Source organism: Neomonachus schauinslandi, chromosome 6, assembly GCF_002201575.2.
Source record: "Neomonachus schauinslandi chromosome 6, ASM220157v2, whole genome shotgun sequence".
NCBI lineage: Eukaryota > Metazoa > Chordata > Mammalia > Carnivora > Phocidae > Neomonachus > Neomonachus schauinslandi.
Window position 1 is genome coordinate 60,294,468 of NC_058408.1, and position 27,626 is coordinate 60,322,093.

General features: G+C 39.9%; 1 protein-coding gene and 1 pseudogene across 7 annotated transcripts in view; one reads left to right on the top strand and one right to left on the bottom strand.

The window, feature by feature from the left end:
* Positions 1-27,246, bottom strand: part of RGS7 (regulator of G protein signaling 7) — a 522,489-nt gene extending 495,243 nt beyond the window's left edge. For 6 of the 7 annotated variants that reach the window (XM_044916417.1, XM_021682686.1, XM_044916419.1 and 3 more), the window contains exon 1: positions 27,115-27,209. In XM_044916417.1, the coding sequence (XP_044772352.1) occupies positions 27,115-27,192 (78 nt within the window). In that variant the 5' untranslated portion in view covers positions 27,193-27,209. Of the gene's footprint in view, positions 1-27,114 lie in introns of all 7 variants that reach the window. The other variant, XM_021682684.2, reaches the window with a different exon arrangement.
* Positions 18,756-19,740, top strand: LOC110574059 (annotated as a pseudogene).
* Positions 27,247-27,626: the final 380 nt, after the last annotated feature.

Here is a 27,626-nt window from a genome sequence, read left to right on the forward strand (position 1 = left end):
CAATGGGCGAGACTGTGCCCGTATGTCTATGGGCGAGACTGTGCCATTGAGCGGTCAACGTGACAGGAATGGGAAAGAAGGCTGTGCTGATCACAGAACCCATGGTGCAAAGACAAGACCGGCTGTTACTCGAGCAGGAGTCAGACGTAATCAAGAATAAATTTGCTGAGATGTGATTAGGTTTTGTGGCTATTCCTTTACAGGTACTTTTAAAGCTCTTATTATTGAAATTCCTACAGGAAAAAAATATGTAATTAGAGATCTGAAACTCCTGAGTTTCATTTTCCCAATGAAATCATTATTCTTGTAACTAAGGTTTTGACAGAAAAAGGTTTCTCAGGGTACAACTATCACATTATAGCACAGACTGTAAAGCTAAGTAACCCTATTTTTCAAAGCAGAAAGAAGGGTATCTGGCTTAAAAAATATCTGAATTTGAAGGTTTATTTTTATAAGATATTATAATTTGTGCACATACAAAATTAATTTGATTTTCTATTTAACGACTACTTTAAAAAGTTTGATGAAGTCAGCATTGCCACAGAAAAATCTGGAATGTATATTTGGCTAAAGGTGGATCCACTTTCAAGCGGTTAAAGAAAAAAAAAAAGCCCGCCCTAGTTTTTCACAAAAATCGACCCCTGTTAACATCTCTCGTATGTGGTGGGTGGCTGTGCTCAGGCCTTAGCTCTGCCATTCGCTAGCAACCTTGGACAAATCACTTAGCTTCTCAAAAGTTTCACCTCTTCATATGTAAAATAAAAGTGTTGGACTACCTGGCCCATCATCTCCTTAAAATTCTGTGACTCTGTAGGCTTTTGAAAAGATCACCCTTCCCTCACCAGTTCCCAGCCCGGGTGCAGATGTTTAACTACCAGAAACCACAGGCCCTGACAGGTTTTAAATCAAGTTCTTGTGCCAGGGAGAGTTCCTACAGCCATCCTCTGATGGCTAGCACTTTAATTTCTAACACAGATCAATTTAGCCTCACTGAATTTCAAACCTTGGCCTGCTCTCACCTGTACTTTTCATATGACCCACAACCAACTTATATCACAGCTACCTGTTCTCCAGCATGCTTGCTCATCTCCTAGGCTGAACTACTGTCTGGGATGCTTGCTTTAATACTTCATGCTGCCTTTTTACGTAGCACTCGGTTTATTAAATCTTGGGTCTTTACAGAAACATTTCAGAAAAGGCTATCTTACCTCTTGTTAACTACTCCAAAATAAATCTTGTAGTTGGGTGATTTATTTTGTGGAAATACCCTGGAAACAAAGTTGATGCTCAGGAAACTGGTCTGCCAGGAATATAAAGATTTTTTTTTCTTTATTAAAGAAATACCTACACACAGATTCACATCTAAAAATCAACAGTAAATGTGAAATAGAAGTTATCACCACTTACCTTCATAAACAATACTTTCCCTCATTTCCCTTACATACACCATAAAGGGATGAAAAGAATCATTTTTCTTAAGTACTTGGTATGCTTACATTTAATAAAAAGCCTATCTATAAAATGCACTAGCAACCAGTCTATCCCTCCTCATTGGCCAACTCTGGGGCTGTCATTTATCCCCTAATGTTCTCAGGGGTTTGAGGGCAACCTGTATCCACACCAAAACCGTCCATACCCAAGATCCACTAGTTAGTTGCAAATGTAATCAATAGAGATTGAGGAATTACAGAATCATTTCCAAATTTACCTTGACAGGATCCAAAGGCAATATCATTAGAAAAGGAACAAAAGCATGTTTAAAAGGGAGGAAAGCATTCTGTCAATGAAGATCAAAAGGTTTGTGCAACGTGCACTCCATTGCATAAGGGGTTTTAAATGTCCGCATGTTTGAAAACCCAGTTACAGCTGCTTGGAGGTCTTCCCAGACAGAATGCCCATCACCAGTGGCAAAAGACCTGTCTCCTTCCGACATTATCCTACGCAAAATAGTTCACAGGAGACTTAATGGTTGTGATAATGCAATGCAGAACTAATCTTCCACACAGGGCTTGGTGATGTCAGCCTACCATATGTTCTCTTTAATACTGTTCCATAATGAGCATGAGGTAGCTAAAAATCATCAATAACCACTTAAGGAGCAGGTTCCCGTGGGTCCTTAATTGCTGGACCATGTGGTTCTGTCCTTGGAACTAGATAAAAGGAAGATGTTCCTTAGCTCTAAGAACTTAAGTGAGATCTTGCAAGACATCTGACAAAGTTGAAGATGAGATGTAGATAGAAAAGATACATGATGTTTTAGAATTAGATTTTACAGCTGTACACCATAGAACATTGGTTAATGAGTCAATGAAAAGTTGGTGGCAAGTTTCTAACTAAAGTGAGGCCTCAGGGCGCCTGGGTGGCTCAGTCGTTTAGCATCTGCCTTGGGCTCAGGTCATGATCTCTGGGACTGAGCCCCGCATCAGGCTCCCTGCTCAGCGGGAAGCCTGCTTCTCCCTCTCCCACTCCCCCTGCTTGTGTTCCCTCTCTCGTTTCTCTCTCTGTCAAATAAATAAATCTTTGAAAAAAAATAAAGTGAGCCCTTGTGGCTCTGTCCTCTGATGTGATGAGCTTCAAGTGACACATGTCATATATCTAAGAGTGAAAGGAAATGTACCATATAATCCGGCACATTAAAAAATCCAACATTGTGGAAAGCTGAATGGCATTTAAGAAAACGTAATTAAACAGATTTAAACATGAAACCAGGGTTTGGGTTTAAATAATCAAAACACCAAAGCAGAACTTGAAGAGGGTCCAGTTATACAGCAGCTTCTCTGAAAAATACCTAGAGTCTTCCTTTGATTGCAAGCTCAATATGATCTAATTGGGTAAGGCGGTTGATCAAACAAAAAGCTGTTGAAAACATTCATGCAAAAGAGAATTATAATATCTAGGAAAGAGGTAGCAGACATTCCACTGTACTCTCTACTAGTCAAGCTATCCCTGTGATTGAATTTTCTTATGGAAACTATATTTCACCCCAGAATCTAGAGGTATATTCTTCCACAATACAAAGCAAAATTAAACCTTGTTTCTCTTGGCACACAGCAAATGTTTTCATTAATCCATCATTTCATCTCTATTTAGTTTGGCTTTTCCATGATTCCTATATTAAATGTGTTCTTCTTTAGTGGATTTTTCCTTCTGTTCTTAACTATTTCCTCCAGCAGGTATCAAAAAACAACTAAAGAGACATTTAAAATATACATGTTATTTTGTTGCCCACTTCAGATTCTCTCTATCAAAAATGAGAGAGTCTCAGTTGGTTAAATGTCCAGTGGCTCGGTCAGTTAAAAGGGGAAAGATTTATGCGATCTGAAGAGAAACCAGAGTATTGGCTCGGTCAGTTAAATGTCCAACTCTTGATTTCATCTCAGGTCATGATCTCAGGGTCATGGGATGGAGCCCAGCACTGGGCCCTACATAGTAGGGCTCCTTGCTCAGTAGGGAGTCTGCTTAAGGTTGTCTCTCTTCCTCTGCCTCTGCCCTTCCCCCCCAGCTCACACACTAATAAATAATCTTTTTTAAAAAAATGAGAGTCTAATCTAAGAAGGAAGGTATTATATTCAGCCAGTCACTTACCCATTGTGCTTTTGCTTATTGAACTGAAAGTCATCACTTTGTTTGCAGAACCTCTTAGCTTCCTTTTGAGGGCGGAAGTATGCTAATGAACATTACTGACAATCTACTGAATGTACCGCATTATAAAACAATGGTTGAGAGAATGAGCTTGAAAAAAAAAAAAAAAAAATCTGGGTTTGATTCCTGGCTCTGCAACAGGCAGCTTAGCCTTGGCATGTTCCTTAAATTCTCAAATCTCTAACTAGTTTAAGGATTAAATTATATAGCATATGTAAAGTGCTTAGCACAATGCCTCCTACCTGGTAAAGAAAAATGCAGTTTAGCTATTATGTTGTTATTGATGTTCTTATTGGTGTCATTATTATTACTATTACTTATTCCCTTATACATTCTACGAGACTAAGTTTTAGATCTGGGATCTAGCAATCATTTCTGCTATTTTACTTCTCCATGTTTTTTACTAGTCTCACCTAATCCACAGTCTCTCTAACTGGAGAGAAGTAAGTAAACAACTATTCATGGGCAATTTTACTGGGCAGCTAGAAGCGTGACAAGCAATGTTTAAAAAGAAGCAAAATGAGCAATACAGCTTATATTCAGATATCCTAAGTTAGGGAATCAGAAGGTAATTATTCATTCATTCACACACAGGAAAAAGATTTATGGTAATACAGAGATGAAAAATGATCAATGTCAAAGAGAAACATCAATAAAATGCTGGGGGGAGTTCAGCAGATGGAGGAAGAATTGTGTTGACTCAGGAAGGTTAAAACTATAATGGACTGAGAGTGCAATTTAGTTTCTAAAATTGTCCTGGGGTTACTTTCATGCTGAATCTCCCTCCCACCTGCTGCACCCTCAGCCTCCACTCCAGTCCTGACGTGTCTATGGGATTAACTTTTAAACATTTATTCCAAAAAATATCAAGTGGTTTTAAAAGGTAATCATATGAGACACAGTCATGAAAACTGTAAGCACAGGGCTGGAATTAAGTGAGGCATCAGCCTGTTAGAGCTTCTCCAGGGGAGACCAACAAGTAGGGAAATGGATCTGCAAACCACATCATGTGCGACAGGGCTAGATGAAACAGAAACATTAATCCTGGAAAAGAGAAGGCTTGGGAAGCCATGACTGTTATTTTTGTATAGGCAAAGTGCTCTTGTGTGAAAGAGGGCTTGGGTATCCTATGTAAATCTGGAAATGTAAATGAGAACCACGGGAAAGAGTGCCAGAAAAATAGATTTTATGTTAATGTAAGGAACTAATTTATAATGGTTTGCAGTGTCCAACCATGGCTTCCTCCTGAGGAAGTGGACTTCTTTCTACTGATGGAGGTCACCCAGAGGGGAGCTGGGAAGGGAGGAATGAGTTAGATAATGTGCATGGTCCCTTCACACTCTGCTTAGGAAATGTCTAAGACAGTGAAACGTTTTCCTTTTAGAGAAAACCTAATTAATTGTGCAAACTGTTTTCAAAACTTGATTGTGGTGTAACTCTCCTATTTGCATATCTGTAAGCTAATGAGAAACAGAAATTTATTGAAGGCTTGACCTTCCTTGGAGAGTTTAGTTGGAATGCCAATAAAATAAAGCCTCTGAATCCTCCCCACAAATTGACATGAATAGGACCAAGGAAAAAAATTAAAATTTCAACTTCTGAACCATACAGTAGGGTGTCTGACATTACAGGAATGCAATAGATAGGCCATTTCCCCACCAGTCTTAGTTTTCATGGTCTCCCGCCAGGGACGGAGATTCATTCCAAAATGGTGAGCAGTGATGTCTGGGACTATGCCCTCCTATCTGCCTCAGTTCACTCCCCACCTTGGGGGAAAGGATAACAAACACAAGGTTTTATTTTGCTTTGAAGGATCTTTCACAGAGAGGAAATTCAGTAGTTATAGCTTAGAAAGAATCTCCAAAGCAAGTCAACAAAGAGGTAGACCTAGGTGCTCCTCAAAGGCATCGACCGCTACAGGACTCATTTGCATCCCTCAGCTCTCCACCATTTACTTCTCAGGGCCTGCTAGACCTCTGGTTTTAACAGAAAAACTCTCAGTTGGTGAGATGAGGTTACTAAGATGAGAGTAACTTCCCAAAGTCTTTGTCTTCACAGGTGAAAATTTGCCACAGGTAATCTAGTGATAACTGGATGTGTCTCATCTGGATCCTTTCAATCTTTACTTGGAGTCCATTAGAACAGATATATTCAAAATAACATCTAGGGGCTGGCGGACGAGAAAAGACTTGGAATGGGAGAATGGGAACTACTCTGTGAATTAGAAAACTTGAGTTCGTGTCCCCACATCTATAATCTTGGCTAAGTCTGAGACTGAGGTTTCTCATCTGCCCTACACGCTAAGGATAATAACTCCCACAGGATACCGGTGAGTGCTTCAAAGAAATGATATCTGTAAAAGCACTTTGTAAAGTTTGAAATGTCCCTAAATGTTAGGCTATGGCAATCTTTTCTATGCCTAATAATCATGATTTGACTCTTTAAATCTCAATAATTTAGCAATGATTTGAAGTAATACTTTATATTTTCTCAATTTTGTGTAAGAATATCAAAACTACCTGCACAGGTAGTATGATCCATTAACAAGATTATTAAAGGGCCACTTGGAGTTTTAGATCTCTTTATTAGTACAAAATATGTTCTTTTTATGTTGTAACTTAGCTTTCTTAGGTCTACAAAAAGTAGTCCTTGATATTTATCTGTTTTGATAAGTTTCTGTGAAAGTTCTACATAAATAGCAATTATAATATTATGGTCTCATGAACACTGTTTGGCTCTGCAATGTTTAAGCAAAATAAAAGCCATAACCACAAAGGAACTTGCTCAGAAATCTACTGGTGGAATAAGTCAGTGATACACATTATATACATATTTTGTATATTTTGGTCTAGGTCCAAAATATATATATTTTGGAAAGTATTTTAATCCCTAAAAAAAAATATACACCACAGATCAAATGTTTACCTAGAATAAGCAGACACAGTTTTGGAAAGTATTTTAACCCCTTCAAAAGAAAAGGTAAACCAGAGATCAAATGTTTATCTTGAATAAGCAGATGACAGATGAGAAAAATAAAAGCTTTTCTGAATTCTCAGCTTGTAGACGGACATTATGAAGATAGCAGTGAACTGAAGAGTTAAAAATCTTTTCCCTTTAAAGAGTAATTAAGGTTTCCACCAATTGCAAGGGCAGTGGTTGAAACAGCAGGATCCATCCTCAGTCACAAGGTTGGCTAGCCGGGTCATAAAGATCATTCTAGACCATGTAATGCTTTAAAAATATCAATGCCACTCCTACCACACATATGCCCCTGGTGCCCCTCTGGGCATTAGAGTCAAAAGCTCTTTTGTATATTACAGGGTAATTGGTGGGGAGGGGCAAACTGAGCATTGCCCCAAACAGCAGAACTCACTCAACTGACACAACTTTCCTTCCAAACTGTAGATTTTTTAAAGTAGCATAAGAAAGTCCACGGATTTTTGTTTCCTTTGAACAAACACTATGACCACTCTATTTTTTTTTTTAAAGATTTTATTCATTTTTTGACAGAGACACAGTGAGAGAGGGAACACAAGCAAGGGGAGTGGGAGAGGGAGAAGCAGGCTTCCCGCAGAGCAGGGAGCCCGATGCAGGGCTCAATCCCAGGACTCTGGGACCATGACCTGAGCCGAAGGCAGACGTTTAATGACTGAGCCACCCAGGTGCCCCGACCACTCTGTATTTTTTATAAAACAGGAAATTGCAATAAAAACAGACATGTCTTGTCAAAAGGCCCTACCAGTAGTTTTAGCTATAAAGCCACTTCAAGAATCATCAGCTGAGTTATGCAAAGACCCTTTAATATACACAGATACAAAAGAAAGCAAACATTTCCACAAACATTATTAAATGATGGCATATTAGGAGTCATTAACAATCAGCAGGCAGGGGCACTGGGTTCTGCCAGTCTAATGTTCCAAACAATCAAAAAGGATATCCACGAGGCAATTAATTTCCTGCACATTGATTATTCTAATCTCCACACTAATAAGGAGGGTTACATGAAATAAAATTAAAGAGCGCAGTGAGAAACTGAAGACTGAGCCCACTTGTAAGGGGTAGGGGGCGGGAGTGGGGGTTATAACCTCGGGAGATAAACTACCTCTCGCAGGTTACCGGGGGGAGACAGAAGTTACTCTAGCACCCTAACACATATCACGAAAGCTTAGCACTGCTTGGAAATCATCTTTTCGTCAACTACCCCCCTCCCACATGCGCAGAATACATGCATGTTGCACAAGCTGAGGAATTAGGACCCAGACAGATTGTCCAAGCCAACCAGCTAGTGACGACAAGAAGAGACGAGGGACTCCAGATTAGTCCAATGTACTTTCTACTCTGCAGGGGCTTACTTGGCTGCTTAATGCTCCTGGAATTAGAGCAAATGTCATTGCTATTAATTCAACAAGTGACACAAAGCAAACTGCAAAACCATCCCTTTGGTCTCGGTTTACAGAACTACTTACTAAAAAAATGTTAGTCAACAAATGTACTGACTCCGTTGTAAAAATTTGAACCACAATTCTAACCCTTCCTTCCTTAATACCATCCTTAATCTGTCAGACACTTATTAAATGTCCACTAAATCTGTCAGGCGATGTGTTCATTTCTGTAGGGACATAATGCGAAATCAGACCCAGATCCTGTTATTAAAGAGCTCAAAAGATTTTTAAAAAAGCGCACGCACGCACACACACACACACACACACACATACACACACATACACAGTGATGCGGTGATGTGCTGGTAAGTGTTTAACAACAGTTAAGAAGGGAGAAAAGTGGGTGATGGGCACTAAGGAGGGCACGTGTCAGGATGGGCAATGGGTGTTATATGCAACTAATGAATCACTGAATACTGCAACAAAGACTTATGATGTACTATATGTTGGCTAACTGAACATAATGAAAAACTAAAAATAAATGTAAAAATAAATAAAAAGAAGGGAGAAAAGGGTGAAGGAGCTCTGATTTACAGCATTTGCTAATTCCCATGCTGTTAGAGGACTCCTACCATGGCTGATTTCAGTCTACCAACCTGCCATCACTGAATGCAGACTTAGGGAGAGGTGCACAAGCCAATCGAAGCTGACTCCAGGGTACCACTACTAGATTTACATTGATTTTCATATTTGTATAAATTTACACACACACACACACATACATATATAAAATAACTAACCAAATATTTTACAGTTATTATCTTAAAGTAATTGGATTATGATTGATTTTATTTCTTCTTTACACATTTTTTAGCATCCAACCTTTTTTATAGGGCATTTTTTAAATTTTTAACTTTTTGCCATTTTAATGGAGCAATAATTGACATATGCCACTGTGTATGTTTAAGGTATACAGTATAATGACTTTACTTACATAAATAATGACCACAATTACTTTAGTTAACATCCATCAACTCACATAGATACAAAAAATAAAGTAAACGAAAAAGAATAAAAAGACTATTTTTTAGATCAGTACTAGCACCAATATCCTCATCCTAGACCATTTTTGCTAGGCAGTCCTGGCATTACTAGAACGATCTAAGGAGCAGAGAAACCAAAACATTTTAAAGGCACATCAAATTAGCTTTAGAGCCACATGTCCAGGTAGAACTGAGAAAGGTAACACAGAGCGTCTAACTTAGAGCATTGAAAGGAAAGGCTTCACTCAGCCCTGCGCTCTCCTGAGCTGCACCCTCACTGCCGTAAGACTCTCTATAAAACCTGTAAGATACTTCCCCAGAGCATGCTCCCACCACACATTCTCAATCAATTCAGGTATTCATTCATCCATGTCTGTACATGGATGGAAGAAGGAGACGGAAGTGAGAACACAAGGGGGAAGATGATCTCTAAATAAAGCACAGGGATCCCGGCAAGAATCTTCTTGCCTCTGCCAACCCCCCTAGACAGCATTCAGTGAGATGCCACCTGTTTAGTTTTGTGGTTAATCATCAACGGCGTCTGCAGCTGCAATCCACGGTTCCTCCTTCAGCTTTCTTAATACGCAGACGGATTTTGCTTTGGAACCAAACAGCTTTGCCTCATCCCAGAAACCCTTCTCTTTCTCCTTTTTCACTTGTGACTATATAAACCATTAAGCCTACAATCTTAAACACCACTGATATTTATAACTATTTTTAATATAAAGAGCTGAAAGTTTCACGGAGGGAAAATAAAACGCCTTATTGCTGCATAATGTTTGAACATTTGCAAAGCACTTCCATGTGTCTTATTATACATCATTGTCACAATCATCCTCCGAAGTGCCTCTGGATGTGAGGGGAAAGAAGCTCAGAGAGTTTACAAGATTCCCTCAAGTGCCCAAAGCCACAGCAGGTGAGCCCTCTGCCTTCAACACATGGGCTTCGGGTTCCATACTCCAATCCAGTAGGGAATCGCCCTGTCTAGACTTGATTTCAAATCCTGACACCACCATTTTCCTTCCGCGTGGCCTTCAGCAGAATCCTCGCCTTCTCTGGGCCTCATTAACTCATCGTGGAGAATGGGGGAACATTACCCACTTCATGGGGCTGTTATGAAACTCCAACAAAACCAAATTCGGCATATGGCAGGTTCACAAGACATTCACCTTCCCTCTTCAAACCTGCTCTAGCCCCCTGTTCCTTTCCTCTGCCTCCTTTCCTTGTCCCACCCTTATTACAAATGCATTCATTTTGTTTCTCGCCCTGACTCGGCAGGCCTCCCCAGTTCGACAGTGAGGGGCTCAACGGTCCTTTGATGGGTGGTGTATTTTATGCACAGAGCATTTCTGGAACAAGAATGAGCCCACACACAATTGGTAAATCGGGGAAATTTGTCAGTCCAACATAGAAGCCCCACCGGCTGATGCACAATTCTTCTCAGCACACTGGATTTTATGCTATCATGATACAGCAGCCGGACCCGAAGCATCCGCGTGTGCAAACATGCGTGTGCACACACACACACATACACACGGGTGCAGCAAGCCATGAAAGATTGCAGCATTGCCCACGTGGCCTGCCCTTCCTCCTGGCTCAACCTGGCTACACACGAGGTTTCAAAAGGGTTTACTGCACATTTCTCTCAGATATTTGTACAAGACAAACAAGCAAAGACTAGAGAAGGACCCAGACCATTTTGTGCAAAGCCTCTCACTGCTCCCCTACCTGCAAAATCTGATGCTAATGTTCCTCTGTCCTTGTTTTCAGAATTTGGCAGACCCAATGCTTCCTTCTATATTCCTCCATCGAGCTACCTTCTCCTTTACCTTTTAAAGGTAAAGTCTTATAATACTGTGTGCTTCCTTTATTTATAGGGAGGTTAGCAGGCTAGTAGAGTTGTGCTATTACTTTTATTAAGATTGCTATTGTTCTGGTTAAATTTTAATTGTAACAGTAAATGTTTTGAGTGGTTAAAATGTTTAGAGTGATCTATTCCAATTCTATTTCCCTTAACATGGCAGTTATTTATAATGTGTGTTTTTGCAGAATGTGGGTTTTTTTTAAAGGACTGTATTGTGCTACAGCAGAAATGCCCATATTTTGCTTTGTTGAGTGGATATTTTTGATATACTGAGGCACCCTGGATTGGTGGAATAAATGGTTACAGATAAAGTATTCTCATTGCACTTACTTAACTCTTTGCTAAAATTCAACTCAGCACCTCATTTCTATGGTTAAGATTGAACAATTTCTACCAAAGATGCTACCAAGGTGGGCAGTTCATACTGGTTTTCACAAATATGCTCAACAAAATGCTTCCAAACATTAAAACAAGGTTAACGGGTCGGTTCAAATAAATCTACGCAGTACTGGCTTATCTCTACAACTTTAAGCAGCTTTTGTTTTATTATATAAAATTATTCCATTTTTAATTAGCCAAACTTCCAAGCAAGCAAAGACACTGCAAGAAGAGCACCTTCCGTGTAGGATCTGCTGCATGAACTTTACCAAGTTCTAGGGTAAAGAAATAAGTTCAAATATTTTTTAAAGTTTTTCCCCTTACCCTTGCCATATTTAATTTGCAGTAAAATAAATAATATGGTTTTAATTTACATTTTTTTTGACATGGGCAAATAACCTTCCCAGGCCTCAGTTTCCTTATAGGAAAACAGGAATTTTTATTTTTTTTTATTTTTTTTAAAGATTTTATTTATTATTTATTTGACAGAGAGAGAGACAGCGAGAGAGGGAACACAAACAGGGGGAGTGGGAGAGGGAGAAGCAGGCTTCCCGCCAAGCAGGGAGCCCGATGCGGGGCTCGATCCCAGGACCCTGGGATCATGACCTGAGCCGAAGGCAGATGCTTAACGACTGAGCCACCCAGGCGCCCCAGAAAACAGGAATTTTTAAAAACTGAATAACTGCACCGTCAATATTATGAGGGTGTGTGTGTGTGTGCATGTGTGTGTAGGAAATTACTTGTGAATCTGTTGATCCTCCAATCTTGACACTGTAAAGTGCTCTGATAAAAAACATATCATCGTTATCACTGACTCTTTATCCTCTGACACTTCTAGTAAATTACCTTGCACCTAATAATTGTTCAATAAGCATTTGCTAAATTAAAGTGAACCATATGCATAATTAATCTAAGTCCAAATTTCTCAATTACATTGTTTAAAAGAAAGTAGATTTATTCCTAGACAGCAAATAGATTTTAAAATAAAACAAGAGGGGCACCTGGGTGGCTCAGTTGGTTAAGCGACTGCCTTCGGCTCAGGTCATGATCCTGGAGTCCCGGGATCGAGTCCCGCATCGGGCTCCCTGCTCGGCAGGGAGTCTGCTTCTCCCTCTGACCCTCCTCCCTCTCATGCTCTCTGTCTCTCATTCTCTCTGTCTCAAATAAATAAATAAAATCTTTAAAAAAAAAATAAAATAAAACAAGAAACTTATATTTCAAGTAAAACTTGAGCCCCGTTACCATCTTACAGATGCAAAATAAAAGGCACTGGATATAGTTGCTGAATTGGTTAGAATTTGGGTTTGTTACAAGTGACAGATAAGTGCAAAATCTTAAAGATAAGAAAGGCAATGAAAAAACTTTGTACAATAAAATAATGATAGATGCATGTCATGACATATTTCTCCAAACCCACAGAATGTGCAACACCAAGAATGAATCCTACAGTAAACTGTGGACTCTGGGTGATTATGATGTGTCAATGCAGGCTCATCCTCAGTAAAAAAAATGTACCACTCTGGTGAATCATGTCGATAATGGGGGACTCTATGTAGGGGCAGGGGGTAACTAGGAAATCTCTATACCTTCCTCTCCATTTTGTTGTAAACCTAAGACTGCTTTAAAAAAATAAAATCTTAAAAACAACAGAAGAAGAAGATACATGTTAGTTTTCCTCTAACATAAAAGTATACGTAAGCAAGTCAGGTCAGTGTGCTGACTCTACAGTGATCAGGGACCCAGGTTCACTCCCTTTTGTTGTTCTGCCATCCACTGCTGTCACCTTCCATTTCATGGCCAGGATGACTGGATGCCAGCCAGCAAGAATGAGAAAAGGAAAAAAGAAAGGTATATCCTTCTTTTTAAAGGGCATGTCTCAGATACTATGTACATCTCTTCTGTTTACATTTCACTGGCCAGAAGGCATCACATGGCCATGGCTAGCAGGCCTCTCGGGAGCCTAGAAAATGGGACCATCACTCCAGTGGCCATGTGCCTACACGTAAACGCAGAGTGCTATTACTGCAGAAATGTCAAGAACAGAGGGGTTTACCACAGTTTTATAAAGTGACAATGAGCTTTGAGTCAAACAAATCAATATGGTACAGATAAATTAATTCACTTCAAATAAGTTTTCAGAGTAAGAATATCACTTGAGTTTTAAGGCCGTATGTAATACAATGCTAGTTAGCGGGGAGAGTCAGCACCCACCTCCTACAGATAAACTGCTTTGGATTCAAGTCATTAAAACGCCCAGCCCAAACGACCTGTAATGAGACTTCATTAAAATTAAAAGAAAGTTTCTAAAAATAAATAAATAACTGCAGAAGGCCAAGATTTAAGATGGAAGGAGAGATCCATCTGAAATTATCTTTTCTAGTTATAATCATGAATACATCTGTCTTCTTACCTTCAGGAGAGAATGAATGCTCTACATTCATTATTGTTATCCAAACAACGCATTCGGAATAAAAGTGTGGGGAGACTATATAAAAGCCAAAGAAAGACAATGAATATTATAATTTTGACAGGGTCTGGGATATTCTTTAAAGCATTTACAAGATTCTCTAAGAGATGTGAGACTTCCTGTCCTATCGCAACAACGCTAAATGCGATTATTTCAAACTCAAAACAAAGAAAACATTTATTTTGTTTTATTTTTTTTTATTTGATAGAGAGAGAAACAGCGAGAGCAGGAACACAAGCAGGGGGAATGGGAGAGGGAGAAGCAGGCTTCTTGCCGAGCAGGGAGCCCGATGTGGGACTCGATCCCAGGACCCTGGGATCATGACCTGAGCCGAAGGCAGACGCTTAACGACTGAGCCACCCAGGCGCCCGAAAACATTTATTTTTAAATGTGTTATTATTTATTTCTTTTTTATTCATCAAGCTTCATCACTACCATCACCTAAAAGGGTCAATCATGGAGGTTTCACTCTTAGCTAAAAACCTGGAAGCTAAGAATAGAAAGAACTTTAAAGATCTCCCCATTATTAAAAAGCTAAATTCCAAACACAAATAACAGAATTTTGGTTAGACAGAAATCTAAATGGTCATATAGTTCATAGGCCAAAACCATTCCTGAGGACAATCTATCTGTATTTGAAAGCTCATGGATTCTCCAAAGAAGATATAAAAATGTCCAATAAGTACATGAAAAGATGCTCAGTCATTAGGGAAATGCAAATCAAAATCACAATGAGATACTACTTCATAACCATTAGGATGACTATTATCAAAAATAACAAGTGTTGCTGAGGATATGGAGAACTTAGAACCTCTGTGTACTGGAAAATGTAAAATGGTACAGCCACTAAGGAAATTAGTACGATGGCTCTTCAAAAAAATTAAAAATACAATTACCGTATGCTCCAGCAATTCTAATTCTGGGGTTGAAAGCAGGGACTCAAGTAGATATTTGTACACCCATGTTCATTGCAGCATTATTCACAATAGCCAAAGGTAGAAGTAACTCAACTGCCCATTGACAGACGATGGATAAACAAAATGTGATATATATCCGTACAATGGAGTATTATTCAGCCTTAAAAAGAAAGAAAATTCTGACACATAACTGAACTTGGATGAACCTTGAGGACATTATACTAGTGAAATAAGCCAGTCACAGAAGGACAAATATGCTATGATTCCATTTATATGAGGTCCCAAGAGCAGTCACATCCATAAAGTGGCAAGGTGGTTGCCAGGGCTGGGAGAGAAGAATAGGAAATTGGTGTTTAATGGGTACAAGTTTCAGTTTTGCAAGATGAAAAGAGCTCTGGAGATGGAGGGTGGTGATGGTTATACAACAATGTAAACATACTTAATGCCTCTGAACTGCACACTTAAAAATGGTTAAAATGGTAAATTTTGTTATATATATTTTACCACAATAAAAAAAAAAGAATGATAGACCCATTTGAGCAAATATTTAAAAAACAAAAAACTCACAGAGTAGGATGTGCCATCATACTGAGGACTCAAGATGAATAAAAGAATAATTATCATTTCATTTACCTTTAACTTCCTTAAAAGTACCCTATACACATATGAAGGAATTTAGGTCTTAAAAGACAGGTTTTCTGAGATTTGCCTCAAAACAATCACCTGGGGGATAGCATCCGTGAGGAAGTATAAATGAAACAAGATTTACTCATGGTTAATGACTTTTGTATGGGATGGGCACAAGCACGTCCTTTCTATTATCTTTTCCACTGCTGTATTTGTTTGAATTGTACCATAACTGAACAATTTAGGTAATTTTTACTGTACTTTTACCATATGAAACAGTTTTTAACAAAGTTATCAAGAGCCAACGAAGAGCAGCAAATTCCAAAACATGTGTAAGAAAGAAAATTTTCAAAGGGAAGTGCTCTCCAGATATTACCACTTCCATTTATAGGGAAACCCAGTTCCTTTTCTTTGGACTTTTGTAAAGAATAGTTAAAATATATTGAATGTTTCCTACTCATCCAGGCTTTACATGCACTATTGATGTACTCCTCATAATAACCTATTACCATCTCCATTTTACAGATGAGGAACCTGAGACTCAAAGAAGCAAAGTAATCTGATTCAAGCTCACAAGTATTACGTCAGTTTTTAATCCAGGAGTCTGACTGCAAAGCCTCAAGCTTAACAAGCACCTTCCTCTAATTACAAGAGTCTCTTTCCCCTTTCTTGCTGGCCAGGGACAGCCTCATCAATCCCGAGTTGCCAGAATGGGGGGTACCTGATTGAGAACCTATGGAAGGAGACATTTAGTTTTCTAAGGGATAAAACCACACCTTTGTCTCAGTTGTCTCAGTAAAGCCCTGAAGATTTTCAACATTAGCTTAGCTCCATTCAGTTCATTTACTGAGTACTCGCTAAGTGTCAAGAGGCTGTATGAACCTAGGCACTGTGCTGGGCACTCAGAACTGCAACTAGAAGACACAGATCAACATAAAAGTTATTTTAGGAACCAGATGACCTAAAAATAAATAAATTTCCATATCACCCAGTTCTTCCCCTTCTATGTCATTAATCACCCTACGATAGTTGCTTGACATCTGTCTTGACACCGTGAAATAAGCTGAGTGAGGGCTCAGACGCTGTCTGCCTTGTCTACAACTCCGTCCCCGGGGCCTACCACGGGGCTGAGAAATCGCCGGGGCTCAATGCACACATAGTGAGAGGAACTGAATTCTGAGAGTCATGACGTGAAGCAATGCAGTGAAGAGGCGAGAGTAGGATCTTTGGACCAAGCATTCATTCATTTGCTCATTCACTCATTTGTGCATTTATACAATCAATATTTGGGACAACTGCTATGTGCCATTTTTGTGGGTGCTGGGAACGCAGCAGTGAAAGACAGATGTTCCAACCTTCATGAAGCACACCAGCTCTGCCACTAGTCCCTGGGCATCCCTGGGCAGTCTCAGCTGGCTTATTAGAAAAACAGGATACTAATAACCAACATGCAACATTATTTTAAGGAAGATGGGTCATATTTGTAAAGAAGCAGACATAGGGTAAGCACTCAATAAACGGAAATGATTCTAATTAACAACAAATCAAAAGTCAAAACAAAATACTAAGTATAAGACAGAGCAAGGGACATACGGCATTAAATACCAGAGGAAATGCACCTAGAAAAGTTCAGTGACTGAAATGTCGGTAAAATGTGTTCTTTCTAGGTGGTACTGAATTTTCTCCAAAATGTTTGGGATATGTCATCTTAAATAGGGGTGAAAAATCTCCCTAGATTTCTGTACAAGAGAAAAAGTAGCTAATGAATCAGTTTGCCTGACATTCAAAAGCTTTGTGTGGCCAAAGAAGGTCACGTAGATTTATATTGTTTTTGACATTTTCCAGCAATGACCGAACAGGGGAAATCACGTCAATTGAGATTCTAAATGACCTACAGCCATGGGGACACTTGGCAAGCTGGGGAAGACTTATCAGGAAGCCTTCTGCAAAGTTTACTCTTTCAAGGAGTCTCGGTAATTTCCACAACTCCCAAAAAGAGTCCACAGTATTATCTGTCCATCACTCTCAGTCAGGCATTTTCACTTGTATTTCATTTCACCTTCTCAAAGATTCTGTGAAGTAGTCTCTGTCAATTCTATGACAGAAGTGAAACTCAGAGAAGGTAAGAAATATGCCCCGGCTGGTACAGCTAGTGAGGGGCGGCACAGGAATCCACATCCAGCCCTTCAGAGTAAGAGACCCTGCCCCCTCTTGCTGCCACCTCCCCACAGGCTTAGCTTCCTTTCAACTTTCTGAGACACAGGAAAGAGAAGTGAGCTTAAAAAGAAGAAAAAAAGGATTCCTTTTACCCAAATTTTAAATTCTCCGCAAGGATTCCGACCACTTTAAGCCCCTTTTACCTGGAAGCTTCTGTTTTTTTCTCGTTCTTGTTAGGAATTAGAATAGCTCGGGTGCATTTCTGAGATGCCACAAGATGGAGATCAGCTGAAATGCCTCTGACATCAGCAAATCACCCAGGCACCTGTGAGTGCCCTTCCTGGCTGGCATCTGCAGGCTCTGGACCCACAACCACTATCCTCTCAGCTTAGGAGGGTCACCCTCTCCAGACACTGAAAGTTTTCACAGGATGAGAAAATAAATAAATAAACTAAGTAGGCAGCTGATGCCACTTATCCCAATATCTCCCATCTCCTTATCAGGCCACTGTCTGCCTTCAAAACTTCACTTCTATTTTATTCTCTTAAAAAATCATTTGTTGAGCCCAATTTTGTTGCAAGCACCGTGTGCCAAGTGTCAGAGTAGGTATAGCATATTCTTTTATCTCTTCTCTTGGGTTTGATGCTGTTTTCCGAAAGGTCTTTACTCCTTAACACTGTCAAATACAGCAATCATTAGCCACAGGGGGCTATTTAAGTTTAAATTACTTAAAATTAAGCGTAATTTAAAATTCAGGTCCGGGATAGGCACATTTCAAGGGTTCCATTGCCCCCTGTGGCTGGTGGCTACTGTATTAGACAGTCCATGTAAGATATTTCCACCATGGTAGGAAGTTCCATTGGACAGTCCTGCCACAGAGCATCACATGCTGTGTGTTCATCCGCCTAGAATTTCCAGCCAGGATCCAATGAAGAACAGAGCTACTCCCAAAATGGGGCAGACCAAGCTCCCTACCTTATCATTCCTGGGGCACCAAAAGCTAGAGTACAGTGGAAGAGAAAAGGAATCTAGTAATCCATCTACAACTACAAACACAAGGACTTACTGCATTTATTTTAAAAGAGAGAGAGAGAGAGAGAACGTGAAGAACAGAAGTTCAGAACCCACGTGTCCCGCTTTATCTGGACTTGGTCACTTTAGAACTGCCTCTTTCCCATCTCAGGGTACGTGGAGTCAGCTCACAGGTTTGTGAAACCCAAAAACGGAGAGCTTCTTGGCGTCCCAGCAGCTGTACCCAGCGGCTCTATGGCCGTCACCATGCCACAAAATGAATATACTGAGTTACACACAGAAGTGCTATGGCTATCCTTCAGATCACCATGAGAAAAAGAGAAAGAAGATCAAGAGGCTCATGAATATTCAAAGAAAGCAAAAAAGATGACTGGTCAGAAAGCTAAGCTCTACCATAAACAGCGCCATGCTGAGAATATACAAATGAAACTATCAAGATGCATGAAAAGAAGGGCACATGGGGGGCTCAGTCAGTTGGGTGACTGCCTTCTGCTCAGGTCATGATCCTAGGACCCTGAGCCGAAGGGTCAGCCCAGAGTCAGGCTCCCTGCTCAGCGGGGAGCTGCCTCTCCCTCTCCCGCTCCCCCTTGTGCTCTCGTGCTCTCTCCGAAAAATAGATAAATAAAATCCAAAAAAAAAAAAAAAAGATGCATGAAAAGAGAAACACCAAACAAAAGAATGATGGCAAGCCTCCACAAGGAGCAGCACCTGCATATCTAGTGGACAGGGAGGGCCCGTCCCAAGCTAAAGTACTTTCCAATATGATTAAACAAAAATGAAAAGAGAAAGCAGGAAAGTGGGAGTTCCTTTGCCCAAAGTTTCTGCCCAGGGAGAAACAGAAGTATTAAAAGTTATTCAAACAGGAAAGAGAAAGAAGAAAGCATTGAAGAGGATGGTTACTAAAGTCTGCTTTTTTGGAGATGGCTTTACTCAGAAACCACCTAAATATGAAAAATTCATTAGGCCAATGGGATTATGTGTCAAAAAGGCCCATGTAACACATCCTGAACTGAAAGCCACCTTTTGCCTGCCAGTGCTGGGTGTAAAAGAGAATCCCTCATCCCCACTATATGCAACTTTGGGTGTTATTACTAAAGGTACTGTCCTTGAGGTGAACATGAGTGAGTTGAGCCTTGTGTCCTAATGAGGCAAGGTTATTTGGGGAAAAGATGCCCAGGTTACCAACAATACTAAAAATGATGGATGCCGGAATGCAGTCTTGCTGGTTTGATAGCAGTTTGAGACAAGGAACTCCTTACAATTACTGCAGACTACACACCAATCAGGAAACCACCATTACTGTGGTGGTTCTGAATATCACCAAACAGCCTTACATACTTGCAGTCATCAAGAGAACTATTTATCCTATTGTAAAAAAACATTAAAATAGGGGCGCCTGGGTGGTTTAGTCGGTTAAGTATTGGACTCTTGGTTTCGATTCAGGTCATGATCTCGGGGTCCTGCCCACGGCATGCTCCACACTCAGTACCGTGATCAGCGCGCAGTGTGCTTGAGATTCTTTCCCTCTGCCCCTTACCCCACTCACTGGCATGTGCTCTCTCTCTATAAAATAAATGAAAAAAATCTTAAAAATTAAAATAGCCCAGTTTTACAAAAAAAAAGTTTTAAATTAAATAAAAGAGAAAACCATCAAAAGACAAAGACCTGAATTCAAGCTGTGTGACTGCAAATTGTGTTACTTCTCTAACCCTCAATTTCATCATCTGCAAAACGAAAAAGTGGACAAATCCTAAGTTCCCTTTCACTTCTGAAATTCCTGGATTCAAAGGCTTTATTTAGTTTACATAATATCCAAGGAACTGTACAGACTTCAGAGATATATAACAGTTCAAAGAGCTTATTAAAAAGTGGAAACTAGCCAAAAAAAAAAAAAAAAAAAAAGAGGAGCTAGCTACACAGGACTAAATAATATTAGAAAGGACATTGTAAGTGTCATGAAAATGGTACTACCAAAGCATTCTACAGAATCTGCCTCCCTAGCTATCAGGAAGACATGAAAATATTCACCTTTTTCCCTTTATCAAAAAATTTAACAACATAGTGGTTCCCACGGCACATACAAGGTGTTTAATAATTTTAATTAAATAAATAGGAGTAATAATTTTGATTATTGTTGTTATAACATTGATTGATGATCTAATATATGTTAGGCTCTCTACAAGACACTTCCTTAGGTAACTCATTTTGTCATCAAATAGCTCTACGAAGGAAACATTTTTGGTTTTCATTATTTTATAGATAAGGGAACTGAAGCAAAAGGAGTTAGCTGCTAACCCACAACCGTACAAACAATGGCAGAGCCAAGATTTAAAACCAAGACCACACATCTGTAGTGCACACGCTACTTCCACTTCGGCACACTGGCTCCTTCAGAAAACATTTACTTGCTAATCCCCAGGAAGGACAAAGATGAGATGGCTCCTAGACGTACTCTTAAGAACCCAGCTAATGTCACAAAGCTGACATTTTCCTCCATATTTTTTCAGAAGGCAGAAGAGCAACTTATCTCTCTGGACGGGTTCTTCAGCCAAAATATTCCAGCCTAGACCAGGTGGCTATTTTAATGGAACTGGAACCAAGTTCATGATATTAGAGTTCCAATGTCCTGAGACCTTTGTTAATTGAATTAGACACTAGACAAAGGGAACTGAAAAGAGGGTATGTTAAATCTTCATATTGCCTTGGGCAAATGGCAGAGAGAAGTGGGCCTTTTTTTCCCTAAGGAACCGGGTACCCACTTTATCATTCACAATTATTTTATAATTAGATTGGTGTTTTGTAAGACAGAAGTCCCTGTCACTCTGACCTTCCAATGCCTCCTTTTCACTGTTATGAGAGGGAGAGTGGGGGCCAAGTATCTGTGTTGCTTATTTCCCACAATTCTGTTTTTCAAGGAGACTTAACATTTATTATGTCACCAAACTACCCAAATCCAAAATATTTCCATATTCTCTGCAGTGAACACATTCCATCACCCACACCACCTAAAAATACCCTGCTTTCCATCACTCAGTAGAACCACGAAGGCTATTAGGAGGCAATAAAATCCCTAGATAGCTTCTCTTTCCTACATTTGCACTCTCTTCTGATCAATTAGATTTGGGGTGGTTGGAGGTGGGAAATAAAGGAAATAAAATTCAGGCCACAAATCCTTGTCTTAATCCCACAAATAGTACTGGCAAGCAACAACGAACGGGTGAGGGAGAAGCTCAACTGTGCAAGGCTTTCCTGCTCTGAACTCAAGTTAATTATTATCCAAAATCCATCATTGAATTATTACTCATAAAATGTCTGCTGCTCAGCAAAACTAACACAGATGACGGTCCTATTCTATCTCAGGGCACATGTTGGTATTTATGTCACTGAGGGGAAAATAGGTCCGCATTTGATTCAGACAAAGTTCATCTTTATAGGAGACACTCTCCCTTAGTCCAGAAAGGTGCTTTCAAATAATCTAATTTATAGAAGACACTCCATTTTGGGATTTTTCAGCAATGTCAAGACATGTCTCCTGGTCCCTGCCTCCCATCGAAGTCCCTAACTGAGAAATCTGAGGGCTTAAAGGCCCAGGCCTTTTGTGATGATCTATTTGCAAACATCCCTCTCTTTTCTCATGGGCCTTTTTCTTATCAGTGATAAATATTCTTCACCAGCACCCTAAACCCAGAAAGACCAAGATAAGTAAGGTTCAAAAATGTCAATGGTTATTTTTTATAATGGAGTTCAAGGGGTGGGGGAGGATATTGACACCCTCAAGACTGACCAGATTGGACAATCCTAAAGAGACAGAGGCACTGACCTAATGGAGAAAATGTCAGCTAACTCCCTCCCCGACCCCCCAAGAGACCAGGAACATCAGTGGCTTGATTCCTTCCAAAGAAGGAGCAAGTCCCTCCCCTTTCTTATGGGTACAAGTACTCTCGTGGAGCAGATGCACTTCACAAATAGTTTTCAAAGGCAAGGTCGAGGTCAAACCAATCAGAATGGGTGACTTCCTACTGGGGTGACAGCTCCCACCACACCTTTCTGCAGGAAAGGCCAATGGGCCCCTCTTGCTCTTCAAGAACAGAGCAGTGGGTCCTTAAAGACTAACGTTTTGCCACACCACATACACAGCAACATATTGGACCCCATGGTACATATGCGACCAAGTTTGAAAGGATCCCTCCATGAGCATATGCATAACAGGCACCCAAACCAGACTGGAATCTGCTCTCTTCCCCAAAAGGCATCATTTTCTCTTTTACAATGAAACAGAGCATCATCTCAGGGAAAACATACCTTCACGCTTAGGTCTGTTTTGAAAGAAGAAATTAAAAGGAAAAAGCAACTGGAAGGAGTGTGAGTACATGGGAGATGAAGAGAGGAGAGGAACACGGGACAAAGGAGAGGGCAGGCAGGGATGGGGAGGGGAGGGGAGGGCACAGGTGTGGCGGACACGCAGGTTTGCTCCCACCAAAAACACATTCATCCCACTAAGGTAGCGAACAAGGAAAACATTTTGATTTTCTTTTCCAGCAGTCGAAGCATAAATGGTTGCTGCAGTAATACCAGAAATTATTGGTCATTTTGAGCATTCTTGCTAGTGAGAACTCAGCATTCCAGCCAATGTGAAATACTGGCCCCAAGGTGTCCTAGATATTTTGTTTTTCAAATGCAGGAATGTCAGCTGCTGGACAAAAAGTGATGTATACTGTCTAGTAGGCAGCATGCTGGCCAGACACCAAACTTGGAATGTGTCTCCTGGTCCCCTGGGTTCCAGCTCAGCCACCCTCTGTAGCCAGTGCTACGCCCAGAACAAGGATTCTGCCCAGGAAAGAGCAAGAATGCGAACGGTATTTAAACAAAACTGAGTTCTAAGGCGTCACCTCTACAAATTTTTCAAGAAGCTAGCCCAAAGCCAAGGCAAGTTGGAGCTCAGTGGGTCTCTTCTTAAGGAAGTTGATTACTTCTAATTCCCTTCTAGTTAAGGCCTGTCTGAAGGGAGCCTCGAAAGCCCCCCCAAATTAAATGTGGCCAAGCCTCATATTTTATGAGCTTTTAAAAAAGGTCTTCTCAAATACATAAAATGGCATAACCACTCTAACTTTAATCACATGCTTATGAAAGAAAACAGCATTATGAGTTGACAAATTGGTAAGGCATATATTTTGTCCATATGGATTTTTAAAGTGTACCTATGACATCAGATGAAGCCTACAGAGGCCCTTCATTTTTAAAATTCATCTAGTGAGGTATAATTAACTTGCAATGTTATGTTAGTTTCAGGTTACAACATACTGATACAATAATTCCATACGTTACTCAGTGCTCACCACACTAAGTGTCATCACCATTTATCACCATACAACATTATTACAATATTATTGACCAAATTCCCTATGTTGTGCTTTCCATCTTCGTGACTTTTTTATTTTATAATTGGAATTTTGTATCTCTTAATCCCCTTTATGTATTCCACCCATCTTTCCACCTGGGATCCCCCACATTAAACCAAATAGCAACTCACAAACATCCCAGCCTGACTTGCAGGTCCCAACCTTGACCATGAGGCAGCATCACCATTGTCCCCAGCCTGCACCATGGTGGCACTCACTCGGCCTAGAGCATCATTGTCCTACACACTGTGCACTTTCCCATAACACCACTACAGAATTCTCCATGGAAGGGACCCTTGGAATTTTCCTATCATTTGGAGGAACTCCTATAATCCATATGAGGATAATCATAATAGGAGAGAGAGCTGCCAACATGAGAAAGGCATGCGTCCCAGCTCCTTTCTGTGTGTGCCGCTTTGCTAACCATTCACTGTCTCCCCTCTCTCACAGGAAGGGTTACTACCTGTTATTCATTCACAGGAATGTTGCTACATGTCATTCATAGCCTGCCCAGACAAAATGGAAACAGCACATATATATCTTCCATGTGTGTAAATCACCAGAATCCTTACACTAAATAAGAGGTGACCTGTGGGGGAGGGGAAACGGTGAGAACACTATGAATGTTTCTAGCCTAGAACCTGCTTCCAAGAACGGTGTTGCAACAGTGAAGCAGAAGGAGAAAACTGGTGTGCATTGATAAAACAGCAGTTTATCCACTCTCTGCACTGCTACTGAGCAATGTTCTGTGGTCCCAAAGTTTTCTAAACTTGTGATTGACTTCATAATTGATAAGCATTTGTAACATAGTGCTTCTTCCTTTAAGCAGGTAGAGCAGATGAAATGTCCTAGTAACATATAGTAGTCCTACGCCCCTCTCCAAACACTTTGGTGTTCTTCACATTAAAATTTGGCCTCTTTGGAAAATACATTAAATGTAAAGCCCATAGAACACAGAAAACACAAGAAACTGGTAAAATGGTCACATGAAACCGTGATGTTGGACCCTATGACTCCAGACAGACATGGGCCACTTTGATGTGCCTTTCATTATATAAATTATCTGCTATTTAAACATTATTCTTTATATCACAAACACAAAATATATGTGCTCAAAGAATAAAAGAATAGGTAGGCAATCCATAGTTATGCATTATGAGTACAAATTACTGAACTGAGTTATTTTTTCTAATAACGAGTTTTCAGAGAAATATTTTCTAAAAATAAATTGTGTCATTAATATGAAACAAAGAGCTAATAAAAGGAGGGCAAAATAAGTAGCACAAGCAGTTCCAAGCTTAACCAACAAAATAATGTTTAAAAGAATGAGGCATCATACCTCCTCCCTGAAGCCATAGTCTGTTAACTTACAAGTAGCACTAGCAACAACTTGGTGTCATACAACAATTTACAGCATAAATTCAAAATGAGTAATAAGAATTCGGGTACACTCTATAATCTAATAACTATTTCTAAAGCTCCTAGCCTCATTTTTTTCATTTATTCTCATAATAATTGACTAAATGAGAAACACTGATTCATGTCATACTAAGTTTATTTCTAATCAAGATAAGCATTAGGTGTCTGATCAACATAGCCCTCGTCTTCTATAAGGCACCAGAAAAAGAATATAGTGTTTGAACAAAAGTAGCTAACTACTGTAGTTTTACATCCAAAAGTCCAACTCTCCACATGCAATGTACAGAATTTACAATTGCCACCTCTTGCATACTATAATATTAAAAGAATACCAAGCAATGAAAACATTATAACTTATTTAAAAACACATAACTGCCCTCCAAATAGCCTTCTCAGAACAAACTCTATACAGAATGGGTGGCAAATATCCAGTTTTTTCAACTGATGTAGAAATACAATAGTAATAATTTAGGCTCAAGTGGATTATGTTCTTAATTTATCCAGTTGGGATGCTTTAAGTCTAAAATAGGCAACTAATCTCCAATTTTTATTTCCTATCATACTGTGTTGTCCCAGACACATAAAACAGTACTGTCTGTAAGGGTAGAGAAAAAAAACGCTAACATTGTGTCAGGATGCCCATGAACCTTCACATTAAAGCAATAACAATATTCCCTCAAACACATATTCACCACCACCTCTTAATGATTTTGGCCCACATAGCAGGAGAGTTTCGATTTAGTACAGGTCAAGGTAGCATACAGCTTTTCAGCTGTATTCATGAAAGAACACAGAGAAACTATCCCAGACTCCTCAGTGGGCTCATGCTAATTAGACCTTTAACAATTTTCTTGATTCCAAGGTATGATTTCCTTTTTGTCACTGCTAACATTAACTAAAGAAATCTTGCCCAATAAGCACTACAGATAATATGCTAAAGAAAAATAACCCCAACATAAAATGCAATAGAAATGATTGGTACAGAAGTTAAATAAAGAATATTGCTTCCTTAATTTTAGTACTATTGTTGGTTGTGACCAGAATGAAGTTACCTAAGCAACCACTCTAAAGCACACACAATATTCAAATGCATTTGTATTATGGTAGCTCGGTGTCTAGAAGTTTGTTGCCGATAGCATTGGTATAAAATGTATAAAACCGTCAGATCAGTTCGTGGGGGGGGAAAAAAACTGAATATAAAGGTTTATTTAATCGTCATATGGCACTAAAATACCCATAAACAAAATCATAAAAATAACCCAAAGTAAAAATTTAGGCTAAGACCAAAAAAAAAAAAAAAAAAGAATTGTTTAGTCACAAGAGTCACAAGTACAATCTTTAATAAACCAACCATAGATTCACAGGCACATTCACTTTTGTCACGGAACTGCAAAGCGTATAACATGTTATACATTTACATAATCCTTACAACACAAATGCTTAGGGGGAGTATATGAAAAAGCTTCTAAAAACTATTACAGATGTTATAAAATCACATGTATAACAAAATATGTGGGATGCCCAAACTTGCTGATATTGCTGATTGCAGATTAATCTATGTGAAATCAGCAGGGAAAGGAGTGGGCAGAGCATGGCTGGCCTCATTTACTTCATTGTGCGTCTACACAGTGAGAACACCAGATTATCTTCAGGTACAGTGTGCAGCATTTGGCAATTTGGGAAATCCACGAGGCCACAAAACTGATATACACTCTCCCCTGGGGGAGGAAACAAAATCAAGGAAGCCAAAACTTTCCCTTTCTCCAAGAAACTGAAGAAATTCTTACCTTTCTGTACACCAGCATGTTGGGTGACTCGTCTGCCACCCCGTTGCTAGTCTGCCCGTAATTATTCCCCTGGGCCATGTCACCCCACACTTGGTCCGCTCTCAGATACTGGAATTACCGGTCTGCGCGCTGCAAAGGGTTAGGGAGACTTCAGTCAGGTGCGAATGGCGGTGCTCAAGGCGGGGGGCGGGGGGGGGGTGTGTGTGACTTGAATCCTCTTCATAATCCACAGCACCCACCCCACATGGCACGTACTTACATGTCGGGGCTGGCTGGAGGAAGCGGCACAGAAATCGATTTAAAAAAAAAAAAAACTGAATTTACACCTACAGTACCCTCAGGGAGTTGTAAGAAATGACAATCTTTTAGTTAGAATATTCATTTGGCTATGGTTTTAACTGACTTGATCTTGTGGATACTCATTGTAAAAAGTATTTGATGCTCCCCTAAAAAACCCACGGTCACCATTTCTGCGCTCCAGAGTTGTCTTGTCTCCCAATACTTGCATCTCG